Source organism: Lathyrus oleraceus, chromosome 4, assembly GCF_024323335.1.
Source record: "Lathyrus oleraceus cultivar Zhongwan6 chromosome 4, CAAS_Psat_ZW6_1.0, whole genome shotgun sequence".
Lineage (NCBI taxonomy): Eukaryota > Viridiplantae > Streptophyta > Magnoliopsida > Fabales > Fabaceae > Lathyrus > Lathyrus oleraceus.
In genome coordinates, this window is record NC_066582.1 from 211440151 (window position 1) to 211462817 (window position 22667).

A 22667-nucleotide genomic window follows, 5' to 3' on the forward strand; every position below is an offset into this window, starting at 1 on the left:
TACTTTTCCAGCTAATGGTTGATGTTCCAAGAAAGAAACATGTGCCAAAGGTGGATCGTCGGGTATCGGGACATGCACCCCAATCTGAATCTGAAAAAACATTTGAGACATAAGGATGATTTGGAGTTCAAAAGAAGTCCTTGACCTGGGTTTTTTTTAGATACTTCAAGACATGTAGACCAGCTAGCATGTGTTTATCTGTGGGAGCAACAAGTAATTGGTTGAGCTTGCTTACACCATAAGTTATCTAAGGTCTGGTGTGGGTGAGGTATAATAAGCGACCAATGAGCCTTTGATACGTGGTAGGTTCAGATATAGGAACTCCACATGTTTTGTGAAGCTGGATGTGAGGTTGCATAGGAGTAGAACAAGGCTTGGCACCAAGGAGGCTTGTATCATGGATTAAATTGAGGGCATACTTCCTTTGGCAAAGAGAAACGCCATGCAAATTTCGTGAAACTTCAAATCCTTGGAAGTACTTAAGAATTCCCAGGTCTTTGATGCTGAATTTGGCATCCAATAAGGCTTTAAGTTGATGAATCTCATGAAGACTAGTTCCTCTCAAAACTAGATCATCAACATAAACTAAAGCTACAGTAAAACCTTCTTTAGAAATGAGAGTATTAATAAGTTTTGTGTTCCACTGCCTACTAGCATGTTTCAAACCATAGAGTGATCTTTGCAATTTGCACACAAGATCTAGTTGGGGTAATGCAAGAGCTAGTGGGGGTTTCATGTAAACTTCTTCATTGAGATCACCATGAAGGAATGTTGTATTGACATCAAGTTGAAAAAGTGTCCAGTTATGTACTGCTACAATGGCCAAGAGAACTCTGATGGTGGTCATCTTTACCACTTGACTAAAAGTAACCATGTAGTCCAACCCTTCACTCGAAGTAAAACCCTTTGCAACCAGTCGTGCATTATACCTTTTAATGGTGAAATTAGCATGTAGCTTTAATTTGAACACTCATTTGCATCCAATTGCTTTCTTGTGTGAAGGTAAAGGCATAAGATCTCATGTCTTGGTTTTAATCAGAGCATGTAACTCAGAATTGATGGCATTTCTCTAATTACCATCACAAATAGTAGTCTCATATGATTTAGGTTCATGAAAAGTAGACCAGTTTAAAGTGAAGTGTTTGTATGCATTAGATAAAGAGTCATAAGAGAGAATAGAAGAAATAGGGTACTTACAGATAAAGATGATGTGGAAGCAGTTAAATTTGGATTGTGGATTGTATTTGAAAGTAAGTTATAGTGGTAATCTTTTAGGTAAGTTGGAGGTTGCACTTGTCTAGTAGATTTTCTGACAGGAATATTGACTGGGTTATGAGGTGTAGTAGGATTTTCCTCAAGAGAATGTGATTGTGCATGGTCAGGGTTGGTGATATGAGGATTATCAATTGATTTTTTGTTAATGTGATAAGGTGTTGAAGAAGAGGGTGTGGTAGGATTGGATGAGGGTTGACTTGGAAAAGTTGACATAAAGGTATGGTCAAAAAAATCATCCAATTGTTCAGAGTAAGATAATGAGGTGGGGTGATTTATGTGTTGGTTTGAATAATGACTATGTTTGTATGGGAAATGTGACTCAAAGAAAGTAACATCTCTGTATAGGAACAGTTCTTTGCAGTGCAAGTCAAACAAAATGTGTCCTTTGACACCATGTATATAACCCAAGTGTATGCACTTTCTAGATCTTGAATCTAGTTTCTTTCTATTTTCTTTTAAAGTGGATGCATATCATAGAGAGCCAAAGACTTTTAATTGGACATGTCAGGAAGTTTGTTGTGAAGAATTTGATATGGTAACTTGTGTTTCAAGGAAAGGGTGGGTAGCCTATTGATGATGTTCATATCATAACTGACAGCATGAGCCCAAGAAATAGTAGGCAAGTGGGATTGGAATATGAGGGCTCTAGTGATGTCTAGAATATGTTGGTGTTTCCTTTCAACAATGCCATTTTGTTGAGGAGTACCAACACAAGATGTTTGGTGACTGATGCTAAATTGTTTATAAAAATCATAGAGAATGAATTCATTCCCATTATCTTATCTAATGCCTTTAATTTGACAATTAAATTGGGTTTTAATCATAGCTACAAATGATTTGATATGTGAGGTTGTTTCAGATTTCAATCTCATAAGGAAAAGCCATATGAATTTGCTTTTATCATCCACTATGGTTAGGAAATATCTATATCCCATCATGGATGGTGTAGCCAAGGGACCCTATATATCCATGTGTACTAGATCAAAAACTGACTGAGATACATTAGACCTAAAGGAAAAAGGTAATCTATTTTGTTTTGCATAAAAACACACATCACATGGCATATTGAGATTGGCATGTTTTATAAAATGAAAGCTTTTATTGAGTTCAATTAACTTGGCATGTGAAGCATGTCCAAGCATAATGTGCCATATGTTACAGTTGGGGGATTTATCTATAGGATGATTAACAGTTGAGTTGATGTAATGAACATGTGGGGTAGGGTGCAAGGTAACTGATGGAGATGTCAACATATGCAATCCACCATAAAATTTAGTTGTACTAATCATCTTCTTGGAGGATAAATCATATATAAAACAGTCAATATCATTAAAAACAAGTTAACAATAGAGAGTTTTAGTCAGTTTAGGGACAAATATGAGATTGAAAACAGGCATATATAGAACACCAGTGATGTAAAAGGAATTTTTAAACTTGATAGTTCCTGATAAACTAGTAGTAATAAGGCTACCATTTGGTAATTTGATGTTTATGGGATTAATTTTCCTAAGGCATTGGAAATGGCTTTGTGTGAAATATACATGATCAGTTGCACCAGTGTCTAATATGAAAGTTTTAGGTTGAAATGAATTATGTAGTGTGCAGATGATACCTGAACCTAGGTCGGGTTGAGATGTTAGGTGGTTAATGTTATGATACTGTAATTGTGATAATCCTTATAGTAGAGCCAACAAAGCTTTGTGGTGCTCTAGATTAAAAGCAAACCATGAGAAGCATGTTGTTTTGCCTCACAAATCCCACCTGATTGTTCTTCTGACTTATTAGAAGTAGTAGCATATTGATTGATTGTACCATCTTGCTTCCAATGAGAGGTGTGGCCATGCTTTTTGAAACATGAGTCAACAATATGATTGGTCATTACATAGTGCATACACGATTTCCTTTACCTCTACCACCAAAAAATTTACCACCTCTAGTATTACTTCTACCACGAAAGTTAGAGGTAGGTTCGAACTGAGATTCACGGAAATGTTGTTGTTGATTAGAATTAGGGATGGCTAGCACCTTAGATTCATCAAGAGGTGTATTAGCGTGTCTTTCTTGTTGAACAAGCAAGGAATAAACCTTGCAACTATTAGGGAGAGGATCCATTAGCGTGATCTAAGATCGAATGGCCGAGTATTTATCATTTAAGCCTTTCAGAAAACGAAATACTTAAACACTGTCTTTGTATGCTTGAATCTTGATGATGGCAAGGCATGTGGAATCACATGCACATTCAGGAATTGGTCTGAAATTATCCAATTCTTGCCACAAAATCTTCAGTTTTGTGTAATAAGAAGAAACATAAGTATCACCTTGGTTCAATGTGCATATCTCTTCTTGAATATCTGATATGTGAAACACGTCCCCATGGTAGAATCACTCCGTCAATTCATTCCATATGTCAGTTGCATTATCCATAAAATTCTTTGACCGATTTCCATTTCCACGGAGTTCTTGATCCATGACATGATCATGGTGTTACACATGTCCCAAGAAACTGAATTATAATCAAGATCTGATGGGCGAGGCATTGAACCATTGATGAAATGCAGTTTGTTTTTGGATCTCAAAGCCATAGTCATGGAGCGCGACCAAGAATGGTAATTGTTGCTGGAAAGGAGAAGAGTAACATGAATTAGGGTTGGATTCTAATTAGGATTCATGAAGTAAGGGTTAAGGGTATCAATTTGATAACCTTTGTTGTTGTTTATTGTTGCAGGTTCGCCATTAACGCTGCCATTGGAGCTTGAAGATGACTTGATAAAACAGAAACAAAATAAAGGAGAGAGAATAAAAAAATCAGGGTAGGATATTGAGGAGCTTCAATGAATGGTTCTTATATATCTAGTGTAGCATTAACTAACTAATTAACTAGATAACTAACTGACTAACTACATAACTAACTTTCTAAGTTAGTTATATTCTGTTTTGGTATTTGACTTTTTCATGGCACGTGTAACTTCATCTATCTTATCATTCACAAGCAGTAAAGAAGAAGTAACAAATAAAGCTTTTTCGGAACACCTTCAAGTAAATATGTATTTTGAAAAATGGAAATGAATTGAAATTTCCCATTATATAAGAAAAGTGAGTGCAACGTTTTGATGGTCACGATCCAATGAAAGATCAAAACTTACATCCAATTACTTAGATGACTTCTTGAGACAATAACTACACTTGAGTGGGCCTAGACACATCATCATCCTCCCTTATGTGCATGTGAGCTCTTGGAAGTCATTGCCACAATAATGTTTCTCCTACATGAAATGAATTTTATGTGCATGTTCTACATGTCATCTACTCCCACTAATAATGGTCTCCATGGACCTCCTTCTCCACATAGCACATTCAATGGGAAGCTTCTCTCAAAGGTTTAGGTTCATGGTAGGTCTCATTTATTCTAACATCAACAATCATCGCTTCAAAAGTTGACAACAATGACTTGGGAAAAAAATTATGTTGGTTCAATCTATAGGTTTTTATCCAGTCAAGGCGCATCGTTCATTGACAAATAGGTGGACTTGTATCCATAGGTGCTACACAAGACCACGTCCCTCCTTTTATATATATATATATATATATATATATATATATATATATATATATATATATATATATATATATATATATATATATATATATATATATATATATATATATATATATATATATATATATATATATATATATATATATATATATATATATATATATATATATATATAAACCCTAAACCCTAAACCCTAAATTAAGATTATTCTTGATCCATATCAAACAACTATGATATATATATATATATATATATATATATATATATATATATATATATATATATATATATTATTCTTGTAACTGTCATTCCTATATGTGACTCTAAGTCACACCCAATTATGAGTCAACTCATTTTTTAAAAGTTTCACCTTAATCATATACTCACTTGAATATTATGGTGCTAACATTTTTTGTAAGTATCCTCTTTGATCACTGATAATATCTTCAACATATCTATCATTCTCTATTATATTACAGAATAATAATGTATAATAAATTTTTTCAATAAATATAAACTTTTAAAAAATTACCTAATAGTGCTAGCACTCTCCATTTGAAAAAAAGGCCTAGCAAATATGCCACCATAATCCCAATTGTAATTGATAGCTAAAAAAAGCATTTAAAAATTTCTTACCAAATATTAATTAAAGATGAGAGTAATAAATAATTAATGTATTTAATCTTCTATTTCAAAGAAACATCAACCCAACCTGGTTCAAAGATCCTAATTTACCCCTCATGGTTCGTGGTGATATCTCTGCTATATAAATAGGTACCTAAACAAAACAAAAGAAAACAAAAATCATAAATAAATAAATTATTATAAATACTCAACTTTAAACGTGATATATTTATAATGTTAAATTTTTCATAATAGAGCTTCACTTGAGTTTTTCCACTCTGTAGGTGGTAGGGATAAATGTATGGGTGATTTTTGCTATGATTTGTCATGTTATTGTCTAATCTATTTAACGATTACGTAATTGTAATATATTTAATGGTTTTTAGGTGGACTAAAGGTGGAGTCATGTCCTTTCTTTGACTGACTTCAGAACCATATCTTTTATCTTAACCAATAACAAATCGAGCATTGATCATTTCTTGATGAGTTATAATATATTGATGATGGTTCTACTAGTCTAAGATCTATCATGAATCTTAGGGGTGATACTTCTAGTTGTTTTGGATTTTTTTATTGAGATCTATCTGAGTGTTCAGTTGTTTTAATGCTTCTTTGTTTTATGGTTTTTTCTGTTGTACCTTTGTTTTCCTTGCGGTGACCCGCTTAACACATCTTCTTCTAATGGATTCCCTCCTTTTTTACTTGGGTGGTTTTCACCTCTTTGTTAATATATTAGTTTTCCATTAAAAACGCCAATAATTCTAGTAAAACGAGTTCACACCAAAAGAGTATTTTTATTTATTGAATAAACATTAAATGTTTGGGACCCAATCTCTACTAGCAAATCATTGAACTTATTATAATGTAATATGAATATACACTAATAAATTATAGTATTTTAACGGAGAAACTACTTAATAACTAAATTGTTTACCAACTAATTAACTTATAACACTAGTAATTTCTAAGCCTTGTCAATAAAACTATAATAACCAATCATAATTATGCATAGATAGATCACCATCGTCTTAATTTTCATAGTGTAATAGTTCCACATAAATTGGAGAATGATAGATGTATATCATTCACAACTTGGATAGCAAAATGTGAAATGTTTGAGGGAAGAAGAGACTTGGTAAAGAAATATGCTAGTTAGTCTTTGGAAGATACTAGTAAGTGCTTTATGATTCCAATTTGTGATTTCTCTCTAACAAGATGACAATCTATTTTTAGATTTTTTGTTCTTTCCTATCAAATATATCTTGTATAATAGATGACAATCTATTATGTGTGAAGCACTTAGGTTGTCAAAGCGTATGACATATACCTTAACGGAATAAATTTATAAGTCTTCGATAAATCAAAATAGTCACTAATTCACAACTTGTGGCGGCTAGTGCATGATATTGTTCCTCAAAAATTGGTTTTGATATTGTGAGTTATTTTCTTGTCTCGAATATATCAAAGAATTTAAAAAATAAAACATTGGGCTAATATCGATCATTGGTAGTCAACTCACCCATTCCAATCAGCATAAAACCAAAGCCTAGCAAATGGACTAGTGAATATCAAGGAAAAAATAAATCACGACCTGGATAATTCTCGAGATATCTTAAGACTCTTGTAGCAACAACCAAATAAACAGTGGTAAAATTATATATGATTGACACAATTATTAAGCAATGAATAAAATTTCAAGTCTTATAGCGGTGAGATAGAGTAACCTAGAAATTAATATTATGTACAATGGAATGTCCTCAAATTATTTATCCTACATATACATTATGGGTTTATTGTGTGTGGTAAGACACAAACCAAAACAACATTTAAAAGGAGACATTATAATAAGAAAAATATTTATAAATATGATAAGTCATACATGTTGATGAATGACTAGATAAGTCATGGAATGTAATGCAAACATAATATTTCATATGTGATAATATGTGTAGTTCAAGATTGTTGTTTTATGAGTTTTGGGTATTTCTAGTAATTATTAGGAACTTTAGAATTAGATGTCAAGTAATGAATCTCAAGGATGTTGTCATTTAAGATACTGTAAGAAATTCAAGTTCATTATCAATTCTAACTATCTTAAAACTATGTGATGTTGAGTTTCAAATCATTTTAATAAAGTTTTGGACAAGGAGAGAAATTTTGATTTTGATTTTAAGATAATAATTTAATATAGAAAACTCATTTATATCCATGAACAAAACAAATAGCAGGAGGGTCCCATATGTCAAAATGTATAAGTTCAAACTTAGAAGAAGAATAAGAATTACTTGTATTATATGGTAATCTATGTTGTTTTGTAAAATGACAAATGGCAAAAGTAGATTTATTATCTACTAGAATTAAAACGTACAATTGAGATATACGAGACATTATATTCTTAGACAAATTACCCAACCTAAAAGTGGTAAACGAGCTCCTTAGAAGGTTTGAAAAATACTAAGTTCGATTCCTAGTGGGAACATGTCATGATCTCTCTGCATAAACTTTAGATTACTAGAGTCCCTTTCTACTGAGATGAAGATGGAATGAATATAAAAATATCATTGAGATGAAGATGGGATGAAAAAGGATACATTATTGTCCCATTTTATTAAAATTGGGTTTATGTTTCACAAGTTAATGTTGGTAGGTTTGATTTTATAATACGAACTTTAAAAAATGAATAAAGGAACATATGTGATCATTGGCACCTGAGTCTATGATCCAAAAATTACACTTAGTATTTTGAAATAGAAATAACACTATGAATATTTAAAGAGAAAGTATTATTTGGTGAATTTCCATAATGAGTTACAATCGAAACAAATACTTGGTTAGAACTAGGTCCAACAACAATGGATATTGAGGAAATCAAATTTGTTTGTTGGAGAAAGAATACAGGATGATCATCCTTTTTTTAGTAAGACCGAAATTTTGACTTGTTAAATCCACCTTAGTGCTCCCAATTGTAGACTAAACCTTGAGAACATAACTACTTGATTCATTAACTAAAGTATTAGTCTTTTAGAATTTGCATATACATGTTTTTTTGTATAAAAATCAATCATGTGACTATGATGGTTAAAATGAGCATAATATATTGAAGAATTATTGCTGCTAGAACCTTCAAAATATCCTTTACCATAATCTTGGGTCTTTCTTGCATCAAAGGCATTGTTTAGAGTATTAGATTCCCTAACAAAAAAGCAAAATTTTTGTTACTATTTTCTTGGATGACCAAAAATTAACCTTTGTTAATGAATGGAAGAGAATCTATCAAGAGTACTTGACTCTTTACTACTAATCAATGAAATCAATTTTGTTCTTCTCACCTAGAGACTTTCAGGATGATTGGACCATGCAAAGTATTTTATATTTGGATTAACAATGATAAAATACATACCTTTGCTGAAATGAACAAAGAAGATCGAACCAATTTGTGGTGGGGTTGAAATTGTAGCAATATAAGGATGCATGATATAGATGAATTATGAGAAGAATTTGATCGAGAATAGAGAAAAAGAATCAAAATATTGAAGATTCTTGAATATCAAGATTCAAAACCAATGAGAAAATTTAAGAAGCAACACGAATTTTAGTTGATAAAAGTATGTTAACACATGAATGTGGAAAGTCACAAACAAGTTTCGCCACTAACACTTTTTGGATAGAAAAATCATTCATGTTAAAAACTACATCGATAGACCTAAGAGACGTCACATTGTTATACATGACCCTTTGAATTCTTTGTAAAAGATGCATTATTTGTGGTTTGATGACACTCTGTCATTACATGTTTTCTGTCGAAAAAATGGAGCAAAACACGTCAAGATGAGCAAAAAAGAAGAATAAAGACCAAAGAAATATGTAAAAATCAATAAGTATGAAGAAATAAAGACTTAGTGAAAATCCAATGGAAAAGGAGCAAAAATAACACAACTACTAGAATAATCACGCGTAGCATCGTATGCCATCGTGTGTGTGATGAGTGTAAAAGTTGCATTGTGCATGATGTATCTTATAACGCGCGTGATGGTACCTTTTTGGGCCTTTTTCTGACGCGCTTCTGACCCATTAGGACTGCTTCAAAAAGGGGTTTTTGGCATCTTTTCAAGGGTTCTGCAATTTTGACTAAAAGTGACGGTAAAGAGCATCAAGAGGAAGATTTTAAGAGCATTGGAAGTCATTGGATGTCAGTTCTTCAAAGATTTTCATATGCAATCTTCATCTTATTTTTTTGTATTTATTTGTATCGTTATGATTAGCTAAACTTTTCTATGTTAGGCTTTATATAATGAACATATTTTGAACCTGTTGGGACATATGTTTAATTTGTCAATGCATGAACAACTGAAGTTATATTTCTATTTAGTTGCCTCTAATGCTTAATAATTTTTATGTAATATACTCTTTTAATCTAATTATGGGCGCATAGGGAATATTGACCATCAGTCTATGCGTTGGAACTAGGGTAATTATTTTACTTATGTTGGTTAAATAGGGATGTGAGACCTCTAGCAGTGGCATTTGAGTTAACCTATTGTTGCATTGCCTAATTTCACTTAGGCCGGTTGAATAGGGATACGAGATCTCTATTAGGAATTAGTGAGCTATACATCAAGGGTTGAGTATAGTGGTTTTGTTAATTCGCCGTGGAAATATAATGACTTTCTCATTCATCTAATGCATTAAACATCAACAACGGATAAATAAGGGCTTTTATAAAAAAAACGATTGCTTTCGCATTTTTTCAGAACCACTTTTATGTTTTGCATTAAAACTCGACCCCCCCCCCCCCCTCCAATTGTTACTTTCTAAACTTGCACAAATATTGTTTTGTTAAATAGCAGTCCATGTGGATTCAATATATTTTTATTACTGCGACACTATTGTTGGTACACTTGCCAAGAAGTCATCAAGTTTATGGCGGCGTTACCGGGGAGTATTGATAATTTCGACAAGGCAACGGTTGTGCAACTTTTTTGAATTTAGTTTTTATTTTTGTTTTCTCGTAATTATTTAATTACCATGCTACTGAGGTATTTCTTGTTTGTGCATGCGCAGCTCAGGATCAGAGTTAACGCCACTTTTTCCGGAATTTGAAAGGACTGCATGTGCCATTAGGAGAGTGGTTAGAGAAGCGACTCTAACTCAAAGGACGTTAGTAGAAGAAAATTCATTGATTTTTCTTAGAACTCCAAAAAGGACATCATCATGGTAGATGTACCACCACCATCCAGTATGGAGGATTACTGCAAAAGGAATGATGAAGGACATATTTCTATAGGGTTTATACCAGAAACCCCCACTAACTTTGAAATAAAAAAAATTGTGCTTTCAGGTTTAAGAGACAACCTGTTCAACGGAAACGCAATTTGAGACCCGTGGGAGGACCTTGATCACTTCTAGGAAACGACCTTAATTTTCAAGCCAGTTGATGTCACTGAAGACCAAGTCAAGCTGAGGTTGTTTAGTTTCTTGCTAATTGGAAGAGCTAAAGATTGGTTGCTCTGCCTTCCAAATGGAACTATACAAACACGAAAAGAGTTGGAGGACAAATTCGTAGCGATATTTTTTACCACCACTCAGTTTATTGAGCGAATAGCTGAAATCATCAACTTTGAGCAGTAAGAAATTGAATAGTTGTATGACTCATGGGAGAGGTTTAAACTTTTATTATGCATGTGCCCAAATTATAACATGAATAACATGGATAAAATGCATAATTTTATTATAGATCTCAAAGGTTAGATGCTTCCATGGGAGGCACGATCAGAACTATGACCGGACCACGGGATAAAGACTTGATTAAAAAGATATGCTTAAAGGAACATCGTTCAAAGAGTGAAATATCAGTGAAATATGAAACTGCAGGAACACCAAAAGGTATGTTAGCTATTGACACTCATACTTCACTTTTAGTTCAAATTGAATTATTGAATAAAAAGCTAGTTGAAAGCAGCTTGAGTCAAGCTAACGTGAGTCGTGTACAAGCACTGAAATATGATTTTTATGGAGAGGCACATGCAAGTGGAATGTTCTCTTTGTAAGATTCAAGTGAAGAAGCTCAATTTGCAAATTTTCAAAAAAATAATTTGTATTCTATCACCTACAATCCCGGATGGAAGGATCACCCAAACTTTATATGAAGAAATAATCAGAATGCAAGTGTTAATCAAGGTTTTCAGCAAAATCAACAGGCTCCAACCTAAAGGAAACCTTCACCCCTTGAAGAGACCCTCCAAAATTTTATCCAGGGCACTCATAGAAGTTTTGAGCATGTAAATAAACAGCATGAAACAATGAGTAAGAGCCATGATGCATCTATAAAAAATTTGGAGATGCAAATTGGTCAGCTATCTCGACAAATAGCCATTTTACCTAGTTCTAGTGGAGGATTTACATGTAACACTGTGGATAATCCTAAAAATGAGACATGCAAGGCTTTAAAAGCAGGTTTTGAGGTAATCACCAACATAGGTAAGGATGAAGTAATGGAAGAGGTCTTGATTGAAAAGGAAGAAGTAGATATGAGAAAGAGAAGAGTGAAAGTTTGAGTGACTAAGATGAGAAGGGGATCACCGTTGAGCAATTGATAGACAAAATCTCCCCTTGGAGAAGGACTAAGAAACAAATTCTTAATGACCTTAACCCAAAGCTACCAGATTACGTGAAATCGCCATATCCATTTACTAAGAAGAAACCACTACGTGAAGATAAGGTGCGGTTGTTTACCAGGTTTAAAGAGATGTTAACCAAGCTTTAGGTAAGTACTTCTTTTCATGAAGTTTTAGAGCTAATGGAATTTTTTTCTAAATTTGTGAAGGAGTTATTAACTAGTATAAAGCCGAAGCTAGATAAAGAGCAGATAAATATGACTGAGAAATGTGATACGACATTGCTCCAAACAATGCCAACAAAACTGAAGGATCCAGGTAAGTTTACCATCTCTTGCACTATTGGTGGGGTAGAGATCCCATATTTTCTATGTGATTCGGGGTCGAGTATGAATTCAATGCCTCTTAATAAGGCAAAAGAATTAAATTTGGGAGAGATCATGCCTAGTAATGTAACTCTCACTTTCGCTGATTTATCTACTACTCATCCTCATGGTGTTTTACAAGATATGTTTGTACATGTCGGTGGTTTAGTTTTTCATGCAGACTTTGTGGTAGAAGATATTAAGGGAGACACATGTGCTCAGTTATTCTCGGACGCCCACTCTTGGCGACCGTTAAAGCATTAATAGATTTAGAAACATGAAAACTTAGCTTGAAGTTCAATAATGAAAAAGTGGTGTCTAATGCTTCTGAATGGACATCGTATGCAAATGATCTAGAAACATGCTACCAGATTGAAGACAAAGGTATCACGGATGACAAAGGATGGAAGAAAGGACAAGTATCCGGTGTGAGGGTATTCGTTACACCTGACGTACCTTAGGCATGCACTGTCAATCTAATGATGGTAAAGAAGCATTGAGTGGGAGGCAACCCATTAGAGTGTGTTTTTAAATTTTGATTTTATTTTATTGATTAAAACATGTCAATTTTTTATGTTATCTGGAAAGAAAAGAATGTAGGTGAAAAATAAAGTAGATAAGAGACAAGTGAAAGGAAAAGAAGAGCGGAAAAAAAGAAAGCCCCTAGAAAAATCACGCAACCCATCACACGCGTGACATGTATATATCGTGTGCACGATAGCTTCATAATGTGCACGATAAAGACGTTGGAGAATCTGAGTTCTGTTAGTATCACGTGTGTGATGGACGCATGACGCGTGCGATAGGGACATTGGTTGAACTATTAGCATCGTGTGCGCGATGAATGCATAACGTGCATGATGAGAACGAAAAATTGCCTATAAATAGAGGTTTTCAAATATTTTTTCCTCACAAACCTTTTCTTTAATATCTCTTAACCTCAAATCTCTTCTAATCACCACATTCTACTTAATACTTTATTTTGCGCAGTTGTTATTTTTGTGTGTTGTTGCAGGTATGATGGCTCTAAAAAGAGGTAGAGGTACAAGAGGCTCATCATCACGCGCTACTCCCACACTAAATGCTCAAACTTTTCCAAATTTTAAATTTCTTTCTGAAGCAAATGTTGAAAAGTATTTAAAGTTGGTTAACTACCATATCGTGAGAGAAAGAGCTTTTGTATGTGATGACCTTAGAGGCTTCAAAGAAGTGGTGGAAATGTTGCAACATCGATAATGGGTAAGTTTTAATAATTTAATTCAGGAAACCAAAAAAACCATTGGCCTCGAGTTTTATTCAAATGCTACTTTTGGTGATGTGGGCTCTTATACTTCATATGTGCAAGATAAGTACATCGACTACTCTACTAGTGCTATTAATTCTATTTTGAATCTTCAACCTCCTCTTGTATGTGCTCTTAGGACTTATAGAAATGAGCATCATGTTATAAACGAAGCCATGACCCAAGAAATGCTTGATGCTTTCTATGGACATGAGGTTGAATGGGTGATTGAGCGTGGCTTAGCATTGTGGATTATAACAACTGAATTTCTCCCAATCCCTAGGGAATGAGCCTCATTCTTTGTGCCAACTTTAGAAACCGCCTTTAATCAGTCATAATTTATTGTGAAGCGATGCTTAGGACTTTTGGCTCTTTTTAGGGGTGAGCCTACTAATGTAGAGTGCTTAATTTCTGAAAATATTAAATATATGGCTAATGGTGCACAACGAGCTTATGGGCATTTTTTTTCACTAATGAATTGTGCAGGAGAGGGGAAGTACCCACCTACCCAGATGATGAGATGATAGATCCGAAAGCACCCATCAACGCTTCAGCAATTAGGTGGATTCAACATAACCACCCAGTAGGAGTAACTCAACAAGATCAAGAGGATAATCAAGCAGGAAACAAAGAAGAATTGTACCAATCTCAAGTGCTGCAGCAGGTGGTCAATGTTCAAGAAAATCAATAAGCATCAGAATTTCAAATAAGGATGGAAGCTCATGCAATGGGGGTAGCAAGGTGAATAACAGAAGTTTCACCCACCTTATATGTTGAACCCCCAAGATTCGCACCAGAATTCAGAGACTTCTATAACCAACATGAAGACGACATGCTTGCCCAAAGTTTAAGAGCATGTTTAGAAAGCGTCAAAGTAATGGAGAATTATTTTAGAAATCGGGATCAAGAGAAATAAAGAAGAAGAAAGCACATGAAAGAAGAATGGATCCGATAAAATAATGAGTTCAACAACACCATGAATGACATGCATGATCTTTTTCGCAATGATAACATGTGAAAATGACATGTAACAAGTTTTAAATTTCTAGAAGTTTATTTATTATTTTCTAATGTATGCCCAACGAAGAGTAATATCACGTATAAGTACTCTTTCTCATTATATGATTTTAATCATGTTTGTTTTTAATGAATGAGTTTTCTATTGTTGTTTATTTTAGTTTATAAAAATTGCAACTTTCGCATTGAACAGATAAACCAAAAGCACCATCAAATGAAACTTGATCATCAGGAAAGTGAATTACGAATTGAAAGCAAAGGATGAAAAAGGAATCATCAGACTTGTACTCAACCTTCAGATACCTCAACTAGTAAGGTTTGAGTCAAACTATTTCCACTATTCACTATTCCTTTCATTGATTGTATCCATGCATTATTTCTTTATCAGGTTTGAACTATTTTCGATTCAATTTGTCTGGTTTGATTTACACACATCGAGGCAGTTGTTTGCTATGAACTCTAAGGCTTTTTAAAACCACCATGTAGTAATAGGTAAAGTCCTTTGCTAACCACTTTGAGCTTAGCCTTTCTTTCGGTGACTTTGCTTTATTTATTAGCCATATGACTTGGAAGATTACATCTTTCCATCCTCTCTTTGGAGTTAGGTAGAAATGTTTAGTTCTAAAGTTGTATGAAAAAGAATAAGTTTGGGGTTTTTGTTGGAAGTGAGCAATGTTTAAGATTGGGGTTGAGGTAATAGAGAAAAAATGGTCAAAAATTCAAAAAAATTGAGAAAATAAAAAGTTAAAAATAAATTCTTCAAAAAAAAAGAGAAAAAGAATGCAAAAGGAATATTAAGGACCACGACAACGATATCTCTAGTACCATTAATCAGGAAAGTTGTTGGTATGAAAATAATAGGAGAACTACCTAACTCCAAAGGTTCAAACCTACTTTCCCAGAAATGTCCTACCCGAACATAAGCCACATTATAATCGAAAAATCCCTCAAGTGTGTGTGTGTGTATGTTTTGGTTTCTTTGACGAAATCTATTCGAACATGATCAAACTCAGTATAAAATATTTTGCATATTGATTGAGAGACTACCCTATCAATTGAGTGAGTCATGGTGAGATGAGAGACAGGTTGAGTACTTGTCAAAGATTAAGGATGTTTTCTAAATTTGCCAAATTGCAGTTGGAACCTAGAATGGTGGCTAGGTAGAACAAATTTCATATGGTGATGTTCACTTGTTATTGTTGTAACTTGTTTTTCTGTTTGGAATTTGCAGTGCATGCAAGTTACTTGAGGACAAGCAACAATTCAAGTTTGGGATTGTGATGACACTCTGTCATTGCATGTTTTATATCTAAGAAAAAGAGAAAAACACGTCAAAGATGAGAAAAAAAGAAGAACAAATACCAAAAAAATATGCAAAAATCAATAAGTATGAAGAAATAAAGACTTAGTGAAAATCTGATGGAAAAAGGAGCAAAAGTAACACAACTACTGGAATAATCACGCGCAACATCGCATGCCATCGTGTGTGTGATAGGAGTGTAAAGGTTGCATCGCACACGTGATGTATCTTATAACGCGTGTGATGGTACCTTTTTGGGCCTTTTTTTGACGTGCTTCTGATCCGTTCTGACTGCTTTAAAAAGGGGGTTTTAGCATATTTTCAAGGGTTCTGTAATTTTGACTAAAAGTGATGATAAAGAGCATCAGGAGCACGATTTTGAGAGCATTGGAAGTCATTTGAGGTCATTTCTTCAAGGATTTTCATATGAAATCTTCATCTTATATCTTGGTATTCATTTGTATCATTATGAGTAACTAAACTTCTCTATGTTAGGTTTTGTATGATGAACTTATTTTGAACATGTTGTAACATATGTTTAATTTGTCAGTGCATAAATAATTGAAGTTATATTTCTATTTAATTGCCTCTAATTCTTAATGATTTTTATGTGAGATACTCGTTTAATCTGACTATGGACGCATAGGGAATACTAATCATTAGTCTATGTGTTGGAACTAGGACAATTATTATACTTACGCTGGATGAATATGGATGGGAGACCTCTAGTTGTAGCATTTTAGTTCACGTACTATTGCATTGCCCAATTTTTCAATATTAAAAGTACAATAATATTATTGCAGAGGATCAATCCATGACTAGTACAAATTTTTCAATATTAAAAGTACGATAATATTATTGCAGAGGATCAATTCATGACTAGTACAAATTTTTCTCTCGAGCAGCAATTCGAATGAAGGGAAAAATAACGCTCTTCTTTACTTCGGTCACCAAACTGAGATAAAATCCATTTTTTAACCAAATCGTACTAGGGGTGATAGAGACACTAGTAGTGGTGATAGAGATATAATGCATTAATGACAATTCTCTTACAATATTAAGAGGTTGTTTAAAATTAAATCAACTTGAAATGTAAAAGGTGTTAGTTAAGTTTCTGATAAATAGACAAATTATCAGAGAAGGCATACAAATTATCAGAGAAGGCCTTTAATAAGTTTTATGGCCCTAAGTGAAATGGATCCAATATTCTTGAAATTTTTAGATACTTCTAGTTAAATTAAAGTCAAGTGAGAGAAGAAAATGTGGTCTAAATTATTACCGATAATATTCATGTATGTATGCAAAGGTTCTTAGTAGAGAAGGAACTCTTATAGAGAGGGTGATGTTGGTAAGCCTTAAGCTGCAAAAGATTTTATTTTAAATGATGTTTGATAGGACATGTATTATTAATTTTACATATCTTGTTTATAATATGGTTAAAGTTTATGAAGTCGGAGAATCCATACTTCATTTAATATCATTGTTGGTTTGTGGAACTCCTTTTGGCGGTCATGATTGGTTTTGTGATTCAATTTCTTGTAAATTGGGAAGAGGCAATTCTATTCTTTTTTGGAAGCATTGTTGGTTGGGAAATATTTCTTTTAAGCTTCTTTTTCCTCGTTTATTTGAGGTTTGTTCCTTTCCTAATGCTCTTGTGATTAATTGTGGTTTTTGGGAGAATGTGGGTTGGAGTTGGAAGGTGGGTGTTGATTCTACCTTATTAGTAGGTGAATTATTGGAGGATTGGAAGGAGTTAATAGAGATCTTAAAGGATGTAAAACCGTGTATGAATGAGGTTGATAAATTAATTTGGTGGAGAGATGTGGGGGGTTTTTCGGTTAGGAATGCATTTAAACGATTGTATACTTTGAATGCGGTTAATCATATTGGTAGTGATTTTAGACTTTGTGAACTTAAAAGATTATGGAAAGCTACTATTCCGTGTAAAGTCAAGTTGTTTGGGTGGAGATGGATCTTGGGCGCCTTACCGACGAGAAAAGAACTTTGGCATAGAGGTGTGATTTTAGGTGTGGAGGGTTCTTTTTGTCCCTTATGTGAGGTAGAAGAGGAATTTGTTGGTCATCTTTTTCTTAAGTGTTGTAAAGTTAAAACCATTTGGAAGGAAGTGTTCTCGTGGTTTGGAGTGAATTTTGATGAATTGTTGGAAAATTTGGATATTAATACTATTGTTTCCGGAGAAGATGTGCTTTTATTTCTATCAAATTCTTTGGATGGAAGAGTGAAGTCGTCTTTGTTCGCTTTTATTTGGTCTTTGGTTTGTTGGAGCATTTGGAATGCTAGGAATAATTTGGTTTTTAAACATTCCATTTGGAATGTGGTAGAGATTTTATTGATTATTAAATCAATTGGGTGGGATTGGTTTTCTATATTGTCTAAAGGGAGTATAGATATTAATAGAGAATTATGGTTTGTTAATCCTTCTAATTTCATTGGATTGTAACTTGTGTCCCTTTGTATTGGGTTGCACCCCTTGTGCGTATTAATACAAGTGCTTATCAAAAAAAAAATTATAGGCATGAATTCAAAGATTTAAATAATAAATCAATATCACTATTTTATATTCTATATCTTGTAATGTATTAAAAATGTATTATGAGTTTGGTTTTTCTTAGACAATGATTTAACTAATGTTAAATTTTAATTTTTATGTATCATATATGTAATGTATATGATACTCTTATTGTCTCTATGCTTCATTGAAGCTCTATTATAATCAATAAATAAAGACCTATAAAAATTAAAAATTACCACATAAGAGATTATTCCCACTCCAAAACCGTCCAACAATCTTCCAATATATAGAAGTGATGAGTCCTATAAAAACGAGTGAACAATATAACTTGCCATTAGGAAGTAACAAACTTGTTTGTTTGTTGAAACACCATTCATTGGTAACAAACTACACATGCTATTATAATAACTACTTACTTTTGCCAAGGAAATTGCAAGCCATCCAAATATATTTGGGACTGCTGCAACTATTAGTGACTGCAAAAAAAAAGCATAGAACCCTAAACTCTTAGATAAAAATTTAATAAATTTTTTTATTTTTGAAAAGAAATATATTATAGATCATCATAGTGTAATACCCCCTTACGCCCAAAGTATCCTGCTACTTGACCACTCACTGTTGCTCCCACCATTGCACCAATGTTCGATAATGAACCAAATAATGAATACTGTTGCGACAACATATTCAAAACGTTACTAATAATAATATGATAATAATAAATAAAAAAAGATGTCGCGGTTTTTATTTTACCTTTGAAATTGTTAGATTTAGATCTCGAGTCATTTCTTCTTCGGCAGGCGAAGTATAGCCACACTGTATAAATATATATATAAAAATTTACAAATGAAATGAAATGGAATGAAATTATAGATGTATGAATTAATTAAGTACCGTGAAACCGAATTGGATAGAACCCAAAGTTACAATGAGAACACATAGCACAACATAAAAAGAGTCATTCCTAGCATTATTGTTGGTGTTGTTGATGAGTGTTTTCCTAAGGTTTATGGCATCTTCGTATTCTTCCCCTAAAGGCATTTTTTTTTGTTGTTGGATGAGTTTGAACCTTGAAATGATTAAGGGATTGTGTTAGGAGAAAATAGTAGTTAAAAATTAAGTTGATTAAATTTTTAGTTAAATTGTGAAAGGTGTGTGGGGACAAACAGGATCTGAGATGTTTAGAAGTGGAAGTTTATGGACATGCGATAAACGTGGAGACCAAAATATATAGTGTGACCATGTCCACTACCATCTTAAGTAAGATTAAGGTGTATATTAATATTAATTAATTTCTTGTTCTTATAATTGGATTAAGGTCGTATCTTGTGGTTGGGATTTTTTTATAAAAGTGGTTGGGATTCTTTTTAACATAATACTATCATGTTAATGAAAATTAGGGATGAAAGTGAATATGTAAGTATGTGAAATAGTAATCTTCCTCATATAATATAATATATATATATATATATATATATATATATATATATATATATATATATATATATATATATATATATATATATATATATATATATATATTTTATCTTTCCAAATTTCAATTTAGGGATGACAACTAATAGGATTTGTGCATTTGAAAAAAATCAATGAACCTATGTTTATCTTGTATGAGCATCAATTTTTGTATTTATGTTCCTACCTTGTAGATATTAATGTTAGGGGCGTATGTAGGTTGGGTTGGATCGGATTTGACTTAATCCGTTATCCAACCCGTTCAAATTTCAATGGGTTGGATCCGTCGTCTAATCCGTAATTTCATTGTCAAAATTGACCTGAACCGACCTCATCATTAATGGGTTGGGTTGGGTTGGATTCACGAGTTCTATTTTAAATAAAATATATATTTTTTATGAGTCTTTTTGTCGGTTTAAAAAAAATATAACACAATTCAATACAATCATACTCATTTTTAATATTCAAATTCATTGAAACACATCATATAATATCTAATAAAATTCATCAACACGACATAACATTTTATAATAGTATAAAATTCAACAGAACGCATTATTTCTACAAAATACATAAGTTAGAAATGATACAAAAGAAAATAAGAAACAATATTTAATCTTGAATTACGTAAACTCATTGTTCTAGTAGTATTATTGATGGAAAATAATTTTTTTTGGAAAAATTATGGTTATTAGTGAAATATTAATTTTATATTTTTATTAAAAATAATAATTAAAATAATAATAAATTACTAAAGCTACATCAATGAGTTGGGTCAACGGATCCGCGAATTGCAAAACTCAAACCCGATACCCGATACCCGAATCAAAATTATATGAGTTGTCATGGGTTTTGTTGAATATTGGATAATTTATGGGTTGGGTTGGTTTGGATCAGCGGGTTCGTGGGCCGTTCTGCACTCATGAACAACCCTGATTAATGTAATCATTGAGTACTTATATCTACATCTTTAGTAAAACCAAATTGACTAATTATAAAATATTATATTATTTTAAAATTTTAATTAAATTAAAAATTAAAAAATTAATTATTTAATTATGAAATAAAAACATTTATATTAAAACCTATTCATTTTTAAAAAAGGATTAAATGCATTTTTGTCCCTTACTTTGATATTTTTTAAATTTTAGCCCCTCCATTTAAAAAAGACTAATGCTAACATATGCTCAATGACACAAGTTAATGATGCATTTATAGAAATATTCTCTTAGAATGCGTGTATTTGATTTCTTAAAACTTAAAATTTTATTTTATTCCACACAAAATTTTTAATAATAATAACCTTAATATGTGCTCCAAAGACATAAGTTAGCAAAATCCTTTAAAAAATTAATTCTTTATTTTTTAACTTTGCTTCACTTGAAATTTTAATGATTAACTTCAATTTTGTAGTTTGCCTCCTTATTAATGATGTGACTGATAGAGACATGTCATATTTATTGAATTTTTTAATAAAAAATTATTAATTTGTAAATTACTTTCCTACGTTTATTATTCCAATTAAAACATTATGAAATTAAATATTTAACTTTAACCACATTTCTTGAAAGTACAAGAGAAACTCCAACTCCAAAAGAACTAAAAGATCTATAAAAAATTAGCCAAACCCCCTATTATCTTCTTTCGACCACGAAGATTCCACCCGTAATGGCTTCCCTGCCATTTCACTTCATTTCAATCTCAATAACAATGTTCTTCGTCGCTGCATCTCCACGCCGAAGCAGTCCATAGCTGCGATGGTGAAAGGGTCTGGTTATCCGCCTTTGCATCCAAATTTGAGGAGATGTATGTCTGTTGATTCTAAATCGGTTTCTAGGTTTTTGAGTTATGAAGAATCCACACATGGTGATTCAATGGTAGGTTTAAATTTGATTGTTATGGAATTTGTGGTTTTTTTAGATTTTAATCATGGGTTTTCAATCTGTTTTGGTTTGGAATCATGGGTTTTCTTTGTTTTGATTTATTACTTGTAAAAAATGTAATCTTTTTGGATTTGGAATCATGGATTTTTTAATGTTTGGTGATTGTAGAGGCTTAAAAAGATGAAGGATCCTTTGAAAGAAAAGAGACAATGGTGGGATGAAGTTATGAAAGAAAATGACGAAGAAGGATTATTTTCAATCTTTTTGGATTTGGAATCATGGATTTTTTTTATGTTAGTAGATTTGTTTATTCATTTTTTGGGTTGAAGACGATGATGGATTGTTTATGAATTTTTAGGTTGAAGAAGATGATGTATGAGCTTATTTATTTTCTGGGTTTGGATGAGATTTTGTATGGAGTGAAGATGAATAAATTTTATTTCTTTAATTAAAAGTAGTTAGTGTTTTTTAATAATTTACAAATTGGAAAATAAATAAATTTTCATTAAAAAATTTAATAAATTTGACATGTCTCTACAATACCATTGTCGCATTATGAGGAGGACAATGTGCAAAATTGGAGAGGGACCATCAAACCCAAGTGGTGTAAAATTCAGGGACCAAAAAATTGTTTTTTAAAATGGAAGGACTAAAATTTTAAAAACATCAAGTAGGGGGACCAAAACGGCTTTTTTATAAAAATAACCTATTTTTTCAAGGAAATTCCCAAAATACCCTTGGTTTCAAA

At 32.6% G+C, this 22667-nt stretch overlaps 1 protein-coding gene and 1 long non-coding RNA gene across 2 annotated transcripts in view; one reads left to right on the forward strand and one right to left on the reverse strand.

Moving 5' to 3' along the window:
* The window catches only part of LOC127074580 (sugar transporter ERD6-like 6), a 36528-nt gene extending 16850 nt beyond the window's left edge, over positions 1–19678 (reverse strand). Inside the window, exons 1-7 of the mRNA XM_051015904.1 lie at positions 19458–19678; positions 19317–19379; positions 19144–19233; positions 18983–19042; positions 18803–18868; positions 5544–5609; positions 5364–5439 (exon numbers count right to left, since the gene is read on the reverse strand). Coding sequence (XP_050871861.1) covers positions 5364–5439; positions 5544–5609; positions 18803–18868; positions 18983–19042; positions 19144–19233; positions 19317–19379; positions 19458–19604 — 568 coding nt within the window. The 5' untranslated portion in view covers positions 19605–19678. The remainder of the gene's footprint in view (positions 1–5363; positions 5440–5543; positions 5610–18802; positions 18869–18982; positions 19043–19143; positions 19234–19316; positions 19380–19457) is intronic.
* A 1902-nt stretch (positions 19679–21580) lies between these two features.
* LOC127074582 (uncharacterized) lies at positions 21581–22373 on the forward strand. The gene is made up of 2 exons (XR_007786064.1): positions 21581–21913; positions 22088–22373. It is a non-coding gene; the product is annotated as an uncharacterized LOC127074582 (long non-coding RNA).
* The last annotated feature ends 294 nt before the right edge of the window (positions 22374–22667 follow it).